Consider the following 17,180-nt stretch of genomic DNA (forward strand, 5'->3'; position numbering starts at 1 on the left):
GCTAGACTGGGTTTCTACTGAATCCTACTCATGTCCCTGTGTGTATCTAGTTTATCTTTGCATGCTGGATACTTGATTTGAAATATATACACACACACACACACACACACACACACAGCACACATACATACATATGCATGTATGTTTATAATATATACAATTTGAGCCTGCCTCTTCTAGAAAGGATTTTCACTGGGTTTTGCCAGGCATGTGTGGGTGTTACTTATCTGAGACAACCTTCACTCAAGCTCAAGTCCAAGTTAGATAGTGTGAAGACAGGCTGTGAGGACTTCTGATGATTGGTTTATATCTTACTCACCTTACTCAGAGGTGACGGTCCTTCAGAATCACATCCCAAAGTGAGAGTGATTTATTAGAGTCCCCTTTTTGGCAGGCTGTGGACTTTAGCTGTTTTCTTCCCACCCATGTGGTCACTGAAGGATTCTTTTTGTTCAGAGGACAGTGGCTATTCACTATCTTGGTAGGTATTTGTACTATTAAGATGTTTTTAAAATATTTAGTCCCTCTTCCTAAGTTCTCAGTGTGATTGCTGTTCCTTATGACTTAGTTGGCCATTAGCAGATGACAGAGCTCTAGAGGTGTTATGAGAGAAGATGGTAGTATGTAGGAAGGAGTACAAATAGAGAAGAACAGAGGTCTCAGAATTGAACTATTGCACGCACCGACTTGCAGAAGCCTAGGTATAAGAAACAACCAGCAATGAAGCACCTGGTGGCAAGGGACTCCAGTGGACAGAAGTATCTGGTGGTAGAGTGAAAGCCATGTATTGAAACCCAAGTGAGAAAGGGTTTAAAAATGGAGAACTGCATAAGGGGTAAAAAGCCTACTAAAAGGTTAAATACCAGGAGGACCCAGGGATGATCACTAGGTTTAGTAATCTGGAGGTTATTGGAGACATCAAAGAGAGATGTTTTAGTGGAAGGGGTGGGGAGGAGATAATGCCTAATTGGAGTTGATTTGACAGATAATGAGAAAAGATTTGAAACAGCAAATAGAGGCGTCTTTTTTAAAAGTTTTGCAATAAAGTGGACCAGGGCAATAAACAGAGGGGGATGTTTTTATTTTGTTCTGTCTTTGTTAAGAGGGGAGACCTTTCAGAATGTTTTCTAATGTAAGATTCAGAGGTGACATTCAAAGAAAAAGTATAGAAAGCAGAGAACTGCCAAAGGCGGGGGCGGGGTGGGGAGTCTTTTAAAAGCAAGTGGAAATAGGATCCAACACACCTAGAGGGATTGCATACACCACAGAGAGTTCATTCATAGAATTAGGAAGGAAGGAAGGCCAGGTTGCACAAGGGGATATAAATGCAGGTAGGTTGGTAGCCATCATGGTTGAAGTTTGTGGAAATTATCTTTTGAGGCTTCCACTTTTTTCAGTTAGAAATTTCAGGAATGAACTTCAGTTGGAAGTTTTATAAATGAGCTGAGAATGAGAAATAAAAGAGCAGAAGTATGGATGAAACAAGAAAAACCTAGCAAGATGCCCAGGCAACCCTATAGACCCACTTGACAATCAGAGAATAAAAGTGCATTTGTGTTGAGTATATCACAAGTATATTTGAGCAGAGAAAAAGTGCTGTGGAACATGTGCAACTAAGAAGGAGGAGGCTGGTTTGAGATTGTGTTTTTTAGAAGTATGGTCTGCATTATTGACCTTAATACGTGACCTTCACTTCTTGTGCTCAGGACAAACAGAATTAAGCAAGATATTCACCAACTGAAGTGGTAAATATATTTTGCTGTTCAGTTCACATGGCAACTTCCTTAATCTCAGTTAATTATTCTGAAGAAACACCCGAAGGAAATCATGCAGCATATTCTTGGAGTGTTCCTGTAACTTGTCATTTAAGAATTGAGATGGCAGTTTAATTTAATGACTTGATGCGAGTGAACAAGCCTCTCAGTGCATGCAAAATTCCAGTTAAATCTTAAGTTGGACTGTGGTAAAATCATATGCTAGATATCCTCAGGACGATGATGAAAAGATTATGTACATAGAACTTAGTTTGATTACACATTTTAAAGAACTTGGATGAAGGCCAGACATAAACTCTTAGAAAATGTGATGGGGAATAACCCCAACCAAAATAGAAACTAAAATCATACATGTAATATCTATAAATAAACTTAGGACATGTGTAGCAACTATAAAGAGAAAACTACCAACAAAGAAAACCTTCTAATGGACATATAATAAGAGTAATAATGGAGAAACACATTATTGAATATCCAGTTTTGATAATGTAAATACATCGATTCATTCCTATTATAATCTATAAATTCAATGCAATCTTAATAATTATAAAATATTAGCTAGTAGCAATTGATATTATTTAATAATATGCATTACTAGCAATGAATAATATTAACAGTAAACATTAATGTAGTGTGTATTATATCCCAAGTGCTGTCCTAGGTACTTTATTTATATTCATTTGTATAATCCTCAAAACAACCTTTTGAGGCCTCAATTACTACTGACATCATTTTATGAATGAGGAATCTGAGGCACAGAGAGATGAATAATTTGCTAGGGTCACACAGTTGCTGAGTGAAATATCAGAATTTAATTCAGGTTCTCTGGCTCCAGAGCCCATTCCCTTAATCATTTCTTCCCACTGCCTCTAAATCCATGGCAATAAAAATTCCAACAGCCTTTTCAGAGGCGGAATTTGAGAAACTCATTTTAAAGTTAATCCGGAATAATACGTACGGAAAAACAATGAGGAAATAGTTGAGAGGGAGAGTAGTTTAGGGGAGATGCAAGTTCTAAATATTAAAATGTATTTTAAAGACACATTTAAGGTATTCACTCATTCAACAAAAATTTACTGAAGACCTACTCTTTGCCAGGCTCTGTTCTAGGTGCCATTGACAAGGACAGACAACACTCCCTGTTCTCATAAAGCTTAAATTCTTGTTGGGGAAAACAGAAAAAGAAATAAACAATTAAATATTTAGACTGTACAGCAGGAACAGGAGATTTAGAATACAGCAGGAATAGGGATACAGAATGCTGAGACTGGGAGGAGATGTTTTATAAATATGGGTATCATGAAGGGCCTCAGTGATATAGTGACACTTGAGCAGCAACCTGAAGGAGATCAGAAAGCAAATTATGAGGACATCTGGGGGAAGGACATTCCGGCAGAAAGAACAGCAAGTGCAAGAGTCCTGAAGTAGAAAGATGCTTGTCATGTTTGTGAAATAGCAAGGAAGCCAATGCGGCTGCAATGACTAGGAAGAAAGCGGTAGAAGATGATGTCAGGGAGATAATGGGGTGGGGGGACAGGTTAATCAGGGGACTCTGCCTTTAACTCTGAATAAAATGGGAAGAGTGACTTGGTCTGACTTACATATATAGTCAGGTGTCACATAATGGCATTTCCAATGACAATGGACCACATATACAGTGGTGGTCCCATAAGATTACAATGGATCTGAAAAATTCCTATTGCCTACTAACACTGTAACTATCTCAATGTAGTAGAACAATGAATTACTCACATGTTTGTGGTGATCCTGGCATAAACAAACCTACTGCACTGCCAGTCATATAAAAGTATACATATACAATTATGTACAGTACATAATACTTGATAGTGATGATAAATGACTATGTTACTGGTTTATATGTTTAATTGTGCTATACTTCTTATCATTATATTAGAGTGTGCTCCCTCTACTTACATTTAAAAAAATAATGTTGTCCCTGAAGACCTTACCGTGGGAAAAGATGTGGAGGCAGAAGACAGAGAGACTCGTGATCCTGACCCTGTGTAGGCCTAGGCTAATGTGTGTGTTTGAGTCTTTAACAAAAAATTTTAAAAAGTAAACAAATAAAACATTAAACAATTTTTGTTTTTTGAGACAGGGTCTTGCTCTGTTATCAAGGCTGGAGTGTGGTGGTGTACTCGGTGCAGCCTCGATGTAGCCTCTGGACTTCTTAGGCTCAATGTAGCCTCTACCTCTCAGGTTCAAGCCATCCTTCTGCCTTAGCCTCCTGAGTAGCTGGGACTAGAGGCATGAGTCACATGCCTGGCTGATTTTTATTTTCATTTTTGTACAAATTGGGCTTCACTATGTTGCCCAGGCTGGTCTCAAGCTCCTGGGCTCCTGCCCCAACCTTCCAAAGTGCTGGGATTACAGGCATGAGCCATTGCATCTGGCCAAAAATGTTTAGAAATAGAAAAAAGCATATAGAATATGAGTATAAAGAAAGGAAATATTTTCGTACAGCTATATAATGTATTTGTGTTTTAAGCTAAATGTTATAGTAAGAGTCAAAACTTAGGAAAAAATTACAAAGCTTATGAAGTAAAAATGTTACAGTAAGCTAATTTATTGTTGAAGAAAGAAACCTTTTAAAAAGTAAATTTAGTGTACACTGTTTATGAAGCCACAGTAGTGTATAGTCATCCTGCACCTTCCCATTCACTCACCACTCACTTGCTGACTCACCCAGAGCAACTTCCAGTCCTGCAGGCTCCATTCCTGGTAAGTGCTCTATGCAGGTGTACCATTTTTTATGATTCCCCCATTGCTGGATGCTATCTTTATGAGATGGCCAGAGTACACCTCTTCTACTAATTCACTTGCCACTTCTAGCCTAGACAGTCACCCTTGTTAAAACGGTAGAGGAAGTACAGTTACAACTGACTTTCTGGGAAATGTGATACCCACAAGGTAAGATATAAAGATGGCAAATGGAGACAAAAGTCCTGGCCATATACTAGGGACTATGATATTTGCATATTACAGCAATCTGTAGTATGCCATCGACCCAGGTGTGAGTGTTGGAAAGCATCTGGGATTGCAGAGCTAGCACAAAGTGAAACCTCCTGGAACAAGGGGCTGAGCTGGGAACCTCCACTGACATGGTAGCAACACAAAACATAGCCATGACCCACGTGACAGGGGAAAGACAGACTCATGAAATTTGCCTAGTGGTCACTACCCAGAGTGTATAGACCCAGCCTCATTTAGGAGCAAGAAAAGAGAAAAATATTAATTTGACACCATGAAAAAATGCTGAATGAAGTATCTAATATGAAATATCATAGAGACTTGTGGATTCAATGACAAATGTTGTGTCCCTAGAAAATGTATACAAAGATTATCATTGAATTCACATGATAGAATCATCCCATGCATAGGCAAAACAAGGTCCGCCCTTCACAGTATTCTTTACAAATGCTGACACAAAGAGAGAACTACTCAACATCAAATCTAGTATTTTAAAAATTGATTTAGAGTATCCAAATATTAAAAAGTATTAAAGACTATTCTAGAACTATTAAATATCACTTAACATGTTGACAATACAATACTGTGAATGAATTGAAATTGTACCTAAGTGTCTATGTCATCCTTTTTTTTTTTTTAAGGTGAACAAGTGTATTTTTTTTCACTATTTAAACCACTTTGAGTAAGGAGTTTCTGTTACTTGAAGCCAAAGGCATTCCAATTATACAGTGTTCTTTTTTTTCAAGTTGGTAAATTTTATGTTACATGTTTTATTTTATTTTATTTTATTTCCATAGGTTTTTGGGGAACAGATGGTATTTGGTTATATGAGTAACTTCTTGAGCAGTGATTTGTGAGATGATGGTGCACCCATCACCCGAGCAATATATACTGAACCTAATTTGTAATATTTGATCCCTCATCCTCTTCCCACCCTTTCCCCCTAGTCCCCAAAGGCCACTGTATCCTTCTTATGCCTTTGCATCCTCATAGCTCCCACTTAATGAATGAGAACATACGATGTTTACTTTTCCATTCCTGAGTTACTTCACTTAGAATAATAGTCTCCAATCCCATCCAGGCTGCTACAAATGCCATTAATTCAATTCATTACTTTTTATGGCTGAGTAGTATTCCACCCAGTAGTGGGATTGTGGGATCAAATGGTAGTTCTACTTTTAGCTCTTTAAGGCATCTCCACACTGTTTTCCACAGTGGTTATACTAGTTAACATTCCCACCAGCTGTGTAGAAGTATTCTTGCTCTTTTTCATGGCATCCATACCAATGTCTATTTTTTAAATATTTTTGATAATGGCCATTCTTGTGGGAATAAGGTGGTATCACATTGTGGTTTTGATTTGCATTTCCCTGATCATTAGTGATGTTGTGAATTTTTCATGTTTGTTGGCAATCTGTTATCTTCTTTTGAGAAGTATCTATTCATGTCCTTAGCCCACTTTTTCATGGGATTGTTTGCTTTTTTCTTGCTAATTTCTTTAAGTTCTTTGTAGACTCTGGGTATTAGTCCTCTGTTGGATGCAGAGATTGTGAAGTTATTTTTAAAGAATAGATGTTACTGTGTGTATTTATAGTATACAACATGATGTTATGGCATACACATAGATAGTAATAAAAAGGCTACTATACTGAAATAAATTAAAATATCCATCATCTCTCAGAGCTACTCATCATTTTTTCTTTTTGTGGCAAGAGTGAGCAGCTAAACTTACTCATTTAGCATGAATCCCAAATACGGTACAATTTTACTACCCATAATTATCATCTTGTACATTCCATCTCTAGACTTGTTCATCCTCCATACCTGCTAATTTGTACCCTCTGACCTTCCCATTTACTTCCTCCATCCACCATCCCCCTCATCACTGGTAACCACTGTTTGTTCTCTATCTCTGTACATTTGAATTTATTTTTAATATTCCATACATAAATGACATCATGCAATATTTCTCTTTCTGTGTCTAGCTTAATTCACTTGGCATAATACCCAGGTTCATTCATGTTGTGGCAAATAGCAAAATCTCACTCTCTTTAGGGCTGAATGATATTTTAGCATATTAAACAGTGACACACACACACATCACAGTTTCTTCATCAATTTGTCGATGATGGACAAAGGCTGATTCTTACAGTATGTTTCATAACTCCAAGAATTTCCCTCAGTAATTATAATGCAGGTCAGACTCACACAATTCCACAGTAAGTTCATAAGTCTAGACTAATACAGAATAGCTCCATGGATTAAACTTTGGTACTTAAAATGTTTCAATCAATAATAATTAGAAAGATGTTAATTTTCAGAAATATACATTTTAATATTAAGTCTACATGCAATTAGAATTTTTTTAACTTTTGGTGGTTTATAAGATCTGTTGTTTGAGCTTCAAAGTCCTTGCAAATAACTACTTACGGATGAAAAAGATGATTAATTTTCAGCAAGAAATTATTCCCCAAAGTTTGTTTTTACTATCTACCTTTTAAAAGGAATAATGATAGAAGACGATGAACTTCTACATCAATATTACTTTAACATATTAGTCGAAAATCTTAAAAAATATATCCCTCAAGGGAGAATATTATTCCTAATTTATTAATGAGGAAAATAGAACTATTCCTAGTCCATATATATAAAAATTATTTCATCTCCAATCAAGCACTTCTAAAATGCTTTTTCCTCAATAAGCCATTTATTATTTTCATGTGTTTTTGATGTGAAAAATTTAGACAGATAAAAAACAAAAAGGAAAAGGGGAAAAGAATGCTGCAGTTGTTTAAGACTCATAAACAGTGACAGTAGAGCTTTTCTCAGCAATTGCCTGGCACCCTGCAAAAGACACACAGATCATCTGTCTTGATTTCCCTTTAGGAATTAGCAGTCTCTATTTATTGTCTGGTTTTCCAGTTAGAAGTTTCACACAGACACAAAAACAACAGGCTGCTAATCACAGTGTTATATAAATGTCTATATCAAAGTAGAGGTAATTAACTTATCTGTTAGATTTCCCTATAGAATATTCTGGTTACTATAGAAGCATTTCTTTAATTTGTTTTAGTCATCAAGGACAATACAATTCTCACAGTTGTGTTTGTTATTTTATTACTTGACAACAAATTGTATTTGCTATTTTATTGCCTCTGAGTAAAAATACATAATTGATTACCTATAATGAATCCGTTGGAAATCGGCTACAGGAAAATGCAGGATTATTAAATTATTACAGAAAATCTTTTTGGTTAATCAAGTTTGTACTCTTCATAGCTGACATTCCCTCATTCTCCTCTTTTTCCTCATCAGCAGAACCCAATTTTGACTGTTTTACTACCCTTCTCCTTTGAAATCTAAATGTCTTGGGCAAAGTTGACCCTGCCCCTAACTTATGGGATGAGGTATGATTAATAGAAACCAATCAAAATACTCCTTGGTGTCTGTGGGGAACTGGTTCCAGGACATCCCTTGGACACCAAATCTTCAGATGCTCAAGTGTCCAATAAAAAATGGCATAGTATTTGTATATAACCCACACACATCTGTACATCCTAAACTACCTCTAGATTACTTATAACACCTAGTACAATGTAAATGTTATGTAAGTAGTTATTATACTGTATTGTCTTGGGAATCAAGGAAAAAAAAAAAGCCTGTACATGTTCAGTACAGACACACTTCTTTTCCTGAATATTTTTGATTCCTGGTTGGTTGAATCCACGGATGCTGAACCCATGGAAGTCTATTGTACTACCATCTTTTTGGCCAGAGATTGGTTCAGGATTATGCTAATCAAGATTTAGTGGGCTCTTCAGCTAAACTGACCTAATGAGTCCAGGGGAACTTCTGTTTCATTGTGATGGGAGAGGTTCTCTGTGTTTCTTTCTCTGATCCTCTGTCTTTTTATCTCATGCAAGATAGGAACAAGAAAGTATGCTGCCCAAGTCACTGCTAGTGCACATCTTATGGAAGAAAACCAGTCTGAGGACAGAGTTGACATATCAGAAAGATCCTGACCCAGTGTGCCTGGCCTCCCTACCCCCCACCTTCTCCTATCTTGTTACAAGAAATGAACCATTTATTTATGATAAAAGCCAGTTTTATTCGGGGTTTCTACAGCTTACACAGGAAATATCCCAACTCATTCATATGGCTTCTAATAACAAATCCAAGTTCTTTCTATGGACAAATTAATTTTTTTAAGTTTAATTTCCTTAAGTTCTTTCAGGAAAGGATAAACCACCTTAGGCCCTAAACACACCCCAGTCTGAGTTATTTGTTCTCATAGACCTTTGTTCTCCTACCTCAGCTGCTATGAGATTTCCTGGTGCTGCTAACTAAAATGTACTTTAATCAGAAGTCATCATTAGTCCTGATAGGTCAAGTTCCTTCAAGAACCCTCATATCCAGACTCGAAATTGGCCCAAATGACATGACCTACCTTGGGCATGCAGATGACCAAATGACCTGTTGTCTGAGATCTTTTAGCAGAACTACTATCGGGTTTCACTTCTGCAGGAAGGACAAGCTGAAATGGCTGAAAATAAGTAGAAAGTATCATTGAGAGCAAGGACGTTACATGAGAGGGTGACTACAAGGGGCATTTTCATTACAAATTCAAGACACACCCTTCAATTAAGAAATGTGCTTAAACTTATTAAAAATGTTTATATGAGCATTATACACGAACTATTTTACCTATTTTAACAAACAGTCTAAAGAACAGCTGTCAATCACAAACAGTGAAGTGCTCATGGGTTCATTTATGACTAAAAAGCAATTTATAGAGAAACCCTTGTCAAAAAAACCCAACATATTTCCATTTAAAAATCTTTCAGCTAATCTTCAAGCCCATAGTAGCCTAAATTAGCAAAAATTGGTATTTTAGAAATTATAAAATTATAGTTGTTATGAATGAAATCACTGACAATTTAGAATGGCTGTACTATTTAATTTCATGCATAGGCTCCCACACATGTGATTATGTTATTAGTTTTGAAAAAAGTGTAACACAATAGAAACAGGTTTAAAATATTAATGATATCCAACTACATATGGTCAGCAGTCATTCCCACCATATACCACTCCCATATATAAAACCATGTGCTAAAAAATAGCACTCTGTTTGGTTCCCCTTTTTCTATTTAGTTTTGTTTTATTATATTTATTTATTTATTTATTTATTTATTTATTTATTTATTTTTGAGTCAGAATCTCACTCTAGTAGCCCAGACTGGAGTGCAATGGGGTGATCTTGACTCACTGCAACCTCCGCCTCCCAGGTTCAAGCAATTATCCTGCTTCAGTCTCCCGAGGAGCTGGGATTATGGGCATAAGCCACCATGCCTGGCTAATTTTGTAGTTTTAGTAGAGATGGGGTTTCACCAGGTTGGCCAGACTGGTCTCCAGCTCCTGATCTCAGGTGATCCACCCGCCTTGGCCTCCCAAAGTGCTCGGATCACAGGCATGAGTCACTGCGCCTGGGCCCTTTTTCTATTTTAATAATACTTTAAAAAAAGTGAGGCACCACAGCTTAGTTCAAAGCTTAGCTTTTGAAATTGTAATAGTCTACAGGGTTCTACTTACCTTTCCCTTGATCATTACTCGCACGTAAGTTGGTTGCACATCAACATTGATTAAAGAGGTATCCATGTACCTTCAAAATTAAACACACAGTATCTTATAATTTAAAAAATATATCAAGTTTGAAGAAGTGCAAATACAAATTCACACTTACAGGACGATTTTAAATGAAGGACTTTAAAATATCCATGCTAAACGGGTCTTTAAAAAATTAGTTTTAAATTAATCCCCAGACCAAAGGAAATTCAATGTATCAGCAATTTCATTTTTAGACCCACAAGTACACTTGGCATTGATTGCCCCAACCCAAAAATATCTGAGGTCTGAAACACCAGAGGTTTGCAAAAAACAGCTTGCCATGCTCTTTCACAAATATTTTATTTTAAGCCCCTAAGACTTGAATAGCCAGGAATGCTGATTCTAGTCTGCTTGAGGCCTGCAACCACCAGCTCCTGCTTCCTCGGCGGCTCTGGATCCCCTGCAGCTGTTCTGCAGCTGCCCTGATACTATCTCTCCTGGAAGACTAGCTTGCTTCTCCCCTCAAAGGCACATCCTGCTGAATAAGCAAACCCTTCTGTTTATGGCAGTGACCTCAAGATCAGGTGGCAATTATTCTCCTCCACTCATGAGCAAATTAAAGATTTAGATTTCATATTGCTCATTAAAATCAGAAGCTTAGCCAAATAATTACGTTTATATACTTCAAAATACTAATTGTGAACATTAGAAAATGCAGAGCTGCTTTAAAAATCACAAATGTTAAGGCAGGTAAGCTAATACAAGGGTTACAGGCCTAGGTTTGGAGTCACACAGGCTTGTGGGGAACTGGCTCCACCTCTTCCTGCTTTATTACCTGGGACCACATTCCTTAACCTCTCTAGGTCTCAGTTTCCTCTTCTGTAAAATGGGGATACTACTAGCATCTAGCCCTAAGATTGTTAGGAAGGAACATGTATAGTGCCCAATACATAGCTAGAGTTAATCAAGTATTATTATACAGCATTTAAAAGCAATTTTTATAATAATAATAGAGATGAGGTTTTCTACAGCTTCACATGTGATATCTACACTTTAGTGGATTGTGTAGTATTTTCCATGCTTGGACCCCCTAAAATGTTCATCTATCTTTACCTACATGGCCTTTCTCCACTAGAAACAATTGTCTGACAGTTCTTTGCAGAACAAGCTACTTCTTATCTTTCAATTATCATTGCTCGTGTCTCCCCCTTTCCCTGATCACTCCCCACACACCATTATTCCCATCCCTGAACACTGTCCCTTTCCTTGACAGCAGGCTTCTTCCTTTGTAACTCATCAGATGCTTATTTATTGTCGGTCCTCCTCCCCCACAGGGCTCTAAGTGATAGGAGATCATGACTGGATTTAGAATATGCCAGTTACAGTCTCCCCATGCCTGGCACATAGTAAGTATTCTATAGATGCTTGTTGAATAAAGGCAGGAAGCAGGTGTGAATGAATGAATTTAACTTTCCAGGGTATACCCATGTGCCCATAAACACAGAATTACAGCATAATTCATTTAGACAGAATCATGAGAATGAAAGAGTTTTACTACACAGACTGGAGAAATATTACCACCCCTTAAAATGCACATGCATGGGAATGAGGAATGTTTCCATTTGAGAACTGAACAGGAAGCAGCCAACAGAGCTGAAAAAGAAAGGGTTATATATTCATTAAACTCCAGGCATAGGGCCTAAAAATGGAAAGGACTTACTAGAATGAAACAGTGATTTGTCTGTCAAACAGTAGAAACAGCAGCTTGGGAAGCTGGAAGAGCAGAGGATATGAAGCTAGCCGGAGAAGAGCTGGGATCTTTGTAAAGGCAGATGACCTGGCAGCAAGCAGGCAGAAGAACTGACAGGAATTCTGTGAAGAGGCATACAGCTGATCGGAGAGAGCTTGGTGTGGAGAGGAAGGGACCACACTAAGGCTAGCCCTGGTTCACAAGAGCCAAGGTGGAAACAATCCAAATGTCCACCATCTAGTGAACAGATAAACAAAGTGTGGTATATCCATGCAATGGAATATTATTTGGCCATAAAAAGGAAAGAAATTCTGACACATGCTACAACACGGATGAGTCTTGAAGACATTATGGGAAGTTAAAGAAGCCAGACACAAAGGCCACATGTTGTATGATTCCATTAATATGAAAGATTCCAAATAGGCAAATCTATAGAAACAGAAAACAGATTAGTGGTTGCCATGAAGAGGGAGAATGGGCAGTGATTGCTTAAGGGTCGTAGGGTTTCCTTCTGGGGTGATAAACATTTTCTGGAACAATGGTAATGGCTGTACAATATTGTGAATTTATCAAATGCCATGGTATTGTCCATTGTGAAATGGTTGAAGTGGTTGATTTTAAGTTATGTGTATTTTACCACAATCAAAACAGCAAAGTTGGTTGAAGTCCTGAGGGCTGATGTTCTGGCTCCTTTGGTCCCTGTTTACTTTGACAAGACTCACTCTTGGAAAATTTACCCCCTGTTGGGTAATAATCCCTCCTATCTCCCAGGGTTACTGAGAGATTAAATAAAATGGGGTACATCAAAAGCCATTAAAAAGAGAAAGGCATTTATTATAATTCATGCATGTAAACATATATCCATTCATTCGCGCATGTCAATGTCATACTCCCATGATCAGTATTTGTTGATTCATTCATTCATTCTTGTATTTATTGAGCACCTAACGGGTGCCAGGTTTTAGGTGTGGAGATGTAGAGAGGAAAGAACAAACAAAACAACTTCCTGCTCTGACCACGAACTTTTAAGAATACAAGTACATTTACACTTTGTCAGCAGGAAGCCAAGTAGAGAGAGTGGAAGGAAGTGCTGGGCAGGGGCAGGTACTGCTTTATGTCAGATGGTGGGGCAGAGAGGCCCTTCTAATGAGGTGACATCTGAGCAGAGGCATGAAGGACACGAGGCAGTAAGCTACAAGGACACCGAGGGCGATACAGGCAGAAGGAAGCACAGGCAAGCAGCCTCTGAGATGGTGCCAGGGGACACTGAGGTCATCAGAAGGATGTATCAGCACAGCGAACCAGGGTCTAAAATCTTCAGGGAATGAGGCAGAGTGACCTGCTGCCTTTAGATGCTTCACAAAGAAGGGCAGAAGGTGATATAGGCTGAAGATTTGAGTGTCAAAGCCATGGAGGTTTAGGGAGGAGAAAACGACAATAGTTTGGGTGTGGTGATGAGAGCAGGCAGGAGGTCTGTGCCACTCCTACCCATGGGTGAGAAAACAGGCAGGATGTGAGGGCAGCAGGGAAGAAGGGTCCACTGGTGACAGAGGCTGCTAGGTGTTCCCCCAGGCCTCTGAGATGGGACTGAGGGAGGGGAGCCAACCACCTGATACCTGTTACTATGGGAAGGCATTTTAGACAAAAACAGAGGACTATGCCAGCAAAGAGCAGAGTGGGGTCCTTGTAGTATCAGCATCAGAAAACAGCATAGGTCTCAGAATTATTTAAACTCTGCCTTAGATATTCCTGAGTTCATAGCCATGAAATTGTGGCTTTATTTACCTTTCCCTTCATTTTCATGCTTTGAAAAATTATAGTAACTTCTCTGTCTTAACAAATAAGCTTCATTTAACTATAGGTCTAAGTCAATTCCATTTCCAATTTTCTCAGAACTAAAAAATTACTACTGAGAATGAAAACTGACAGAAATGTCATTAAATAAATACATAGAACACGCCTTTACCTATAGACAGCAAGGTCCAGGATGATCTGCTTTTCATTGTCTTTCAAAGAGAAGTCAATTCTAAGAATAACACATTTGGGGGAAAAAAAGATGACGTTAGGATACTGTATAGATAATCCCTTCACAAATTCAGAAGCAAATTAGATAATAATTTTATAATAATGTCCAATGACAACTTATTTTGGTGGTTGGACAATCAAATGTCAATGGTAATTTTAAAATTTCAGCGAAACCTACAACATATTAATACATTATTTGTGCTTACAGTGTTTAAATGTGAGAATCTTAAGGTAAATTACATACAAAAAAATTAGCTTTGGTGCAGAGATAGAGACATCTGGTGGCTAAAGTTTTCTTTTCCGTTTCATGTGAGTTTGCCAGAAGCAAACTAAAACACTGGAATTATTTATGGAGAACTAAAGGTTGCTTTTGCCTCCCCTTTATCCTGCATTCGATTCCTTAGGTTTTTTTTTTTTTGTTGTTGTTGTTTTTTAATTTATTTATTATTATACTTTAAGTTGTAGGGTACATGTGCATAACGTGCAGGTTTGTTACATATGTATACTTGTGCCATGTTGGTGTGCTGCACCCATCAACTCGTCATTTACATCAGGTATAACTCCCAATGCAATCCCTCCCCCCTCCCCCCTCCCCATGATAGGCCCCAGTGTGTGATGTTCCCCTTCCTGAGTCCAAGTGATCTCATTGTTCAGTTCCCACCTATGAGTGAGAACATGCGGTGTTTGGTTTTCTGTTCTTGTGATAGTTTGCTAAGAATGATGGTTTCCAGCTGCATCCATGTCCCTACAAAGGACACAAACTCATCCTTTTTGATGGCTGCATAGTATTCCATGGTGTATATGTGCCACATTTTCTTAATCCAATCTGTCACTGATGGACATTTGGGTTGATTCCAAGTCTTTGCTATTGTGAATAGTGCTGCAATAAACATACGTGTGCATGTGTCTTTATAGCAGCATAATTTATAATCCTTTGGGTATATACCCAGTAATGGGATGGCTGGGTCATATGGTACATCTAGTTCTAGATCCTTGAGGAATCGCCATACTGTTTTCCATAATGGTTGAACTAGTTTACAATCCCACCAACAGTGTAAAAGTGTTCCTATTTCTCCACATCCTCTCCAGCACAGAGTGAACAGGCAACCTACAGAATGGGAGAAAATTTTTGCAATCTACTCATCTGACAAAGGGCTAATATCCAGAACCTACAAAGAACTCAAACAAATTTACAAGAAAAAAACAAACAACCCCATCAAAAAGTGGGCAAAGGATATGAACAGACATTTCTCAAAAGAAGACATTCATACAGCCAACAGACACATGAAAAAATGCTCATCATCACTGGCCATCAGAGAAATGCAAATCAAAACTACAATGAGATACCATCTCACACCAGTTCGAATGGCGATTCCTTAGGTTTTAAAGAGTCCTGTCTTCCTTCTTTTTTCTTGCTATTTTTTCCTTCTCCTTTCATCGCTGACCTTCCATTGCCCTGAAAAAGGCTGAGACACTGCCCATTATCTATTACCTCTGTTTTATAGATGAAGAAACAGAGGTTCAAAGAGGTTGGCATAGCTGAATTATAATAAATGCCTTTACACTTTGTCTGCACGAGCCTGGCTAGGCAGGATTTCAAAGCTCTACCATCTTTCAACTGTACCCTGAGGCTGAGTCCTAGGTCTAGATTCCACACTGAACATCATGCTATCAGAGTTGCCTGGTCAATTTTCTTTTGAGCACTTCACTTATCGTATTACTCTATAAAATATACAACTCAACAATATTAAAGAACATAAGCTAAACTGTTTAGGAAAATGTGAAGTTAGAGATAGATGTGGCTGTTAGCAGCATTTCTGCTTGTGGCAGAAATTGTCTCATTGCTTTCAATAGTCCAGGCCTGTGGGACTTCTTCAGTGTCTCAAATGGCCCATGCATTTGTAGAACCTCATCTCAGGAGCCTTCTATGTGCTCCTGCTCTGCCTCGATTTCTTATTACTTGTAAAGTAATTTCAGAGAAGTTTCCTATGGCACATATTGCTATTTAGTTGCTATCTGCTTCCCCCTTTATTCCTAGTGACAGGAACCATGGTTTGAACTAGGTGCATGGCTATGTACAATAAAGGTTGCATTCTGTGGCCTCCTTTGAAGGTAGGTGAGGTCACGCGAGGGACAGTCGTTGCATGGCACTTTCTAAGAATGTCCCTTAAGAAAAGGAGCATGTGTCCTTTCTTCCATTTTTTCTTCTTTATTTAGCTGAGTAGAACAGAATGTAGGAGGCCAACAGATGAACGATGGAGACTACTTAATAAGCAATTGCAACTGTCCAAGCAAGAGTTACTGTCAGCTACAGGTGGTGGTGGGGTCAGTGAGACATGGCTGGATTCCAATAATATCGAAGGAAGAGTTCACAGGGCTCACTGATAAGATGACAGAGAGAAGAATCAAGGGAGAATCCAAGGTTTCTGGTCTTAGCCAAGGGGTGGATGTGTGTTACTGAGATGGAGAACACAGGGACACAAGCACACGATGCTGGAGAGTGGTAGTGAGGCTTGAAATCAGGGGTTCTCTTTTAGCTATAATAAGTGTGCAGTGACTCTCTTACATCCACCCAGTGATGTCAAACTTCTAATTGTTAGAAACAAATTTTTGATGCCACAAAGTGAAACCAACACTCAGGCAAAAGTTTTCTCAGCAAGGCAATATACTTCTATAGAAGGGCACTTCCTGCATGCAAGGCAGAGGCAAGGGAGAGCGGGCAAAACAAAGGAGAGCAGGAGTGTTTTATCCCTAACACAGACCCTGTTCCTGTGCCCTCCCCCTGCAGGCTGGGGATGGACTGCACAATCTAGGCTAATTCTGATTGGCTACTGTTGACCTCATCAAAGGAGGCAAGGGTGGGCGTTTCACAGGAAGGACAGGTACGGTACATTTTAGGGTGTTTGGGTACAGCAGAGATAGGGAGGGCTGATAGATGAATGGGTATGATTACCTTTTAGAATAGAACAAAGAACCAGGAACAAAAACTCTTTGAAGAGGAACTATATGTTCTTAACAACATAACTGAATAG

At 38.4% G+C, this 17,180-nt stretch overlaps 1 protein-coding gene across 6 annotated transcripts in view; it reads right to left on the reverse strand.

Moving 5' to 3' along the window:
* DNAAF11 (dynein axonemal assembly factor 11) overlaps window positions 1-17,180 on the reverse strand; it is a 95,174-nt gene that overhangs the window by 28,969 nt on the left and 49,025 nt on the right. For 5 of the 6 annotated variants that reach the window (XM_065519640.2, XM_065519639.2, XM_073999470.1 and 2 more), the window contains exons 8-10: window positions 14,090-14,149; window positions 10,359-10,428; window positions 9,210-9,309 (exon numbers count right to left, since the gene is read on the reverse strand). In XM_065519640.2, coding sequence (XP_065375712.1) covers window positions 9,210-9,309; window positions 10,359-10,428; window positions 14,090-14,149 — 230 coding nt within the window. Of the gene's footprint in view, window positions 1-9,209; window positions 9,310-10,358; window positions 10,429-12,093; window positions 12,246-14,089; window positions 14,150-17,180 lie in introns of those variants that run through there. The other variant, XR_012416645.1, reaches the window with a different exon arrangement.

Source organism: Macaca fascicularis, chromosome 8 (genome assembly GCF_037993035.2).
Source record: "Macaca fascicularis isolate 582-1 chromosome 8, T2T-MFA8v1.1".
In the NCBI taxonomy this organism is placed as follows: domain Eukaryota; kingdom Metazoa; phylum Chordata; class Mammalia; order Primates; family Cercopithecidae; genus Macaca; species Macaca fascicularis.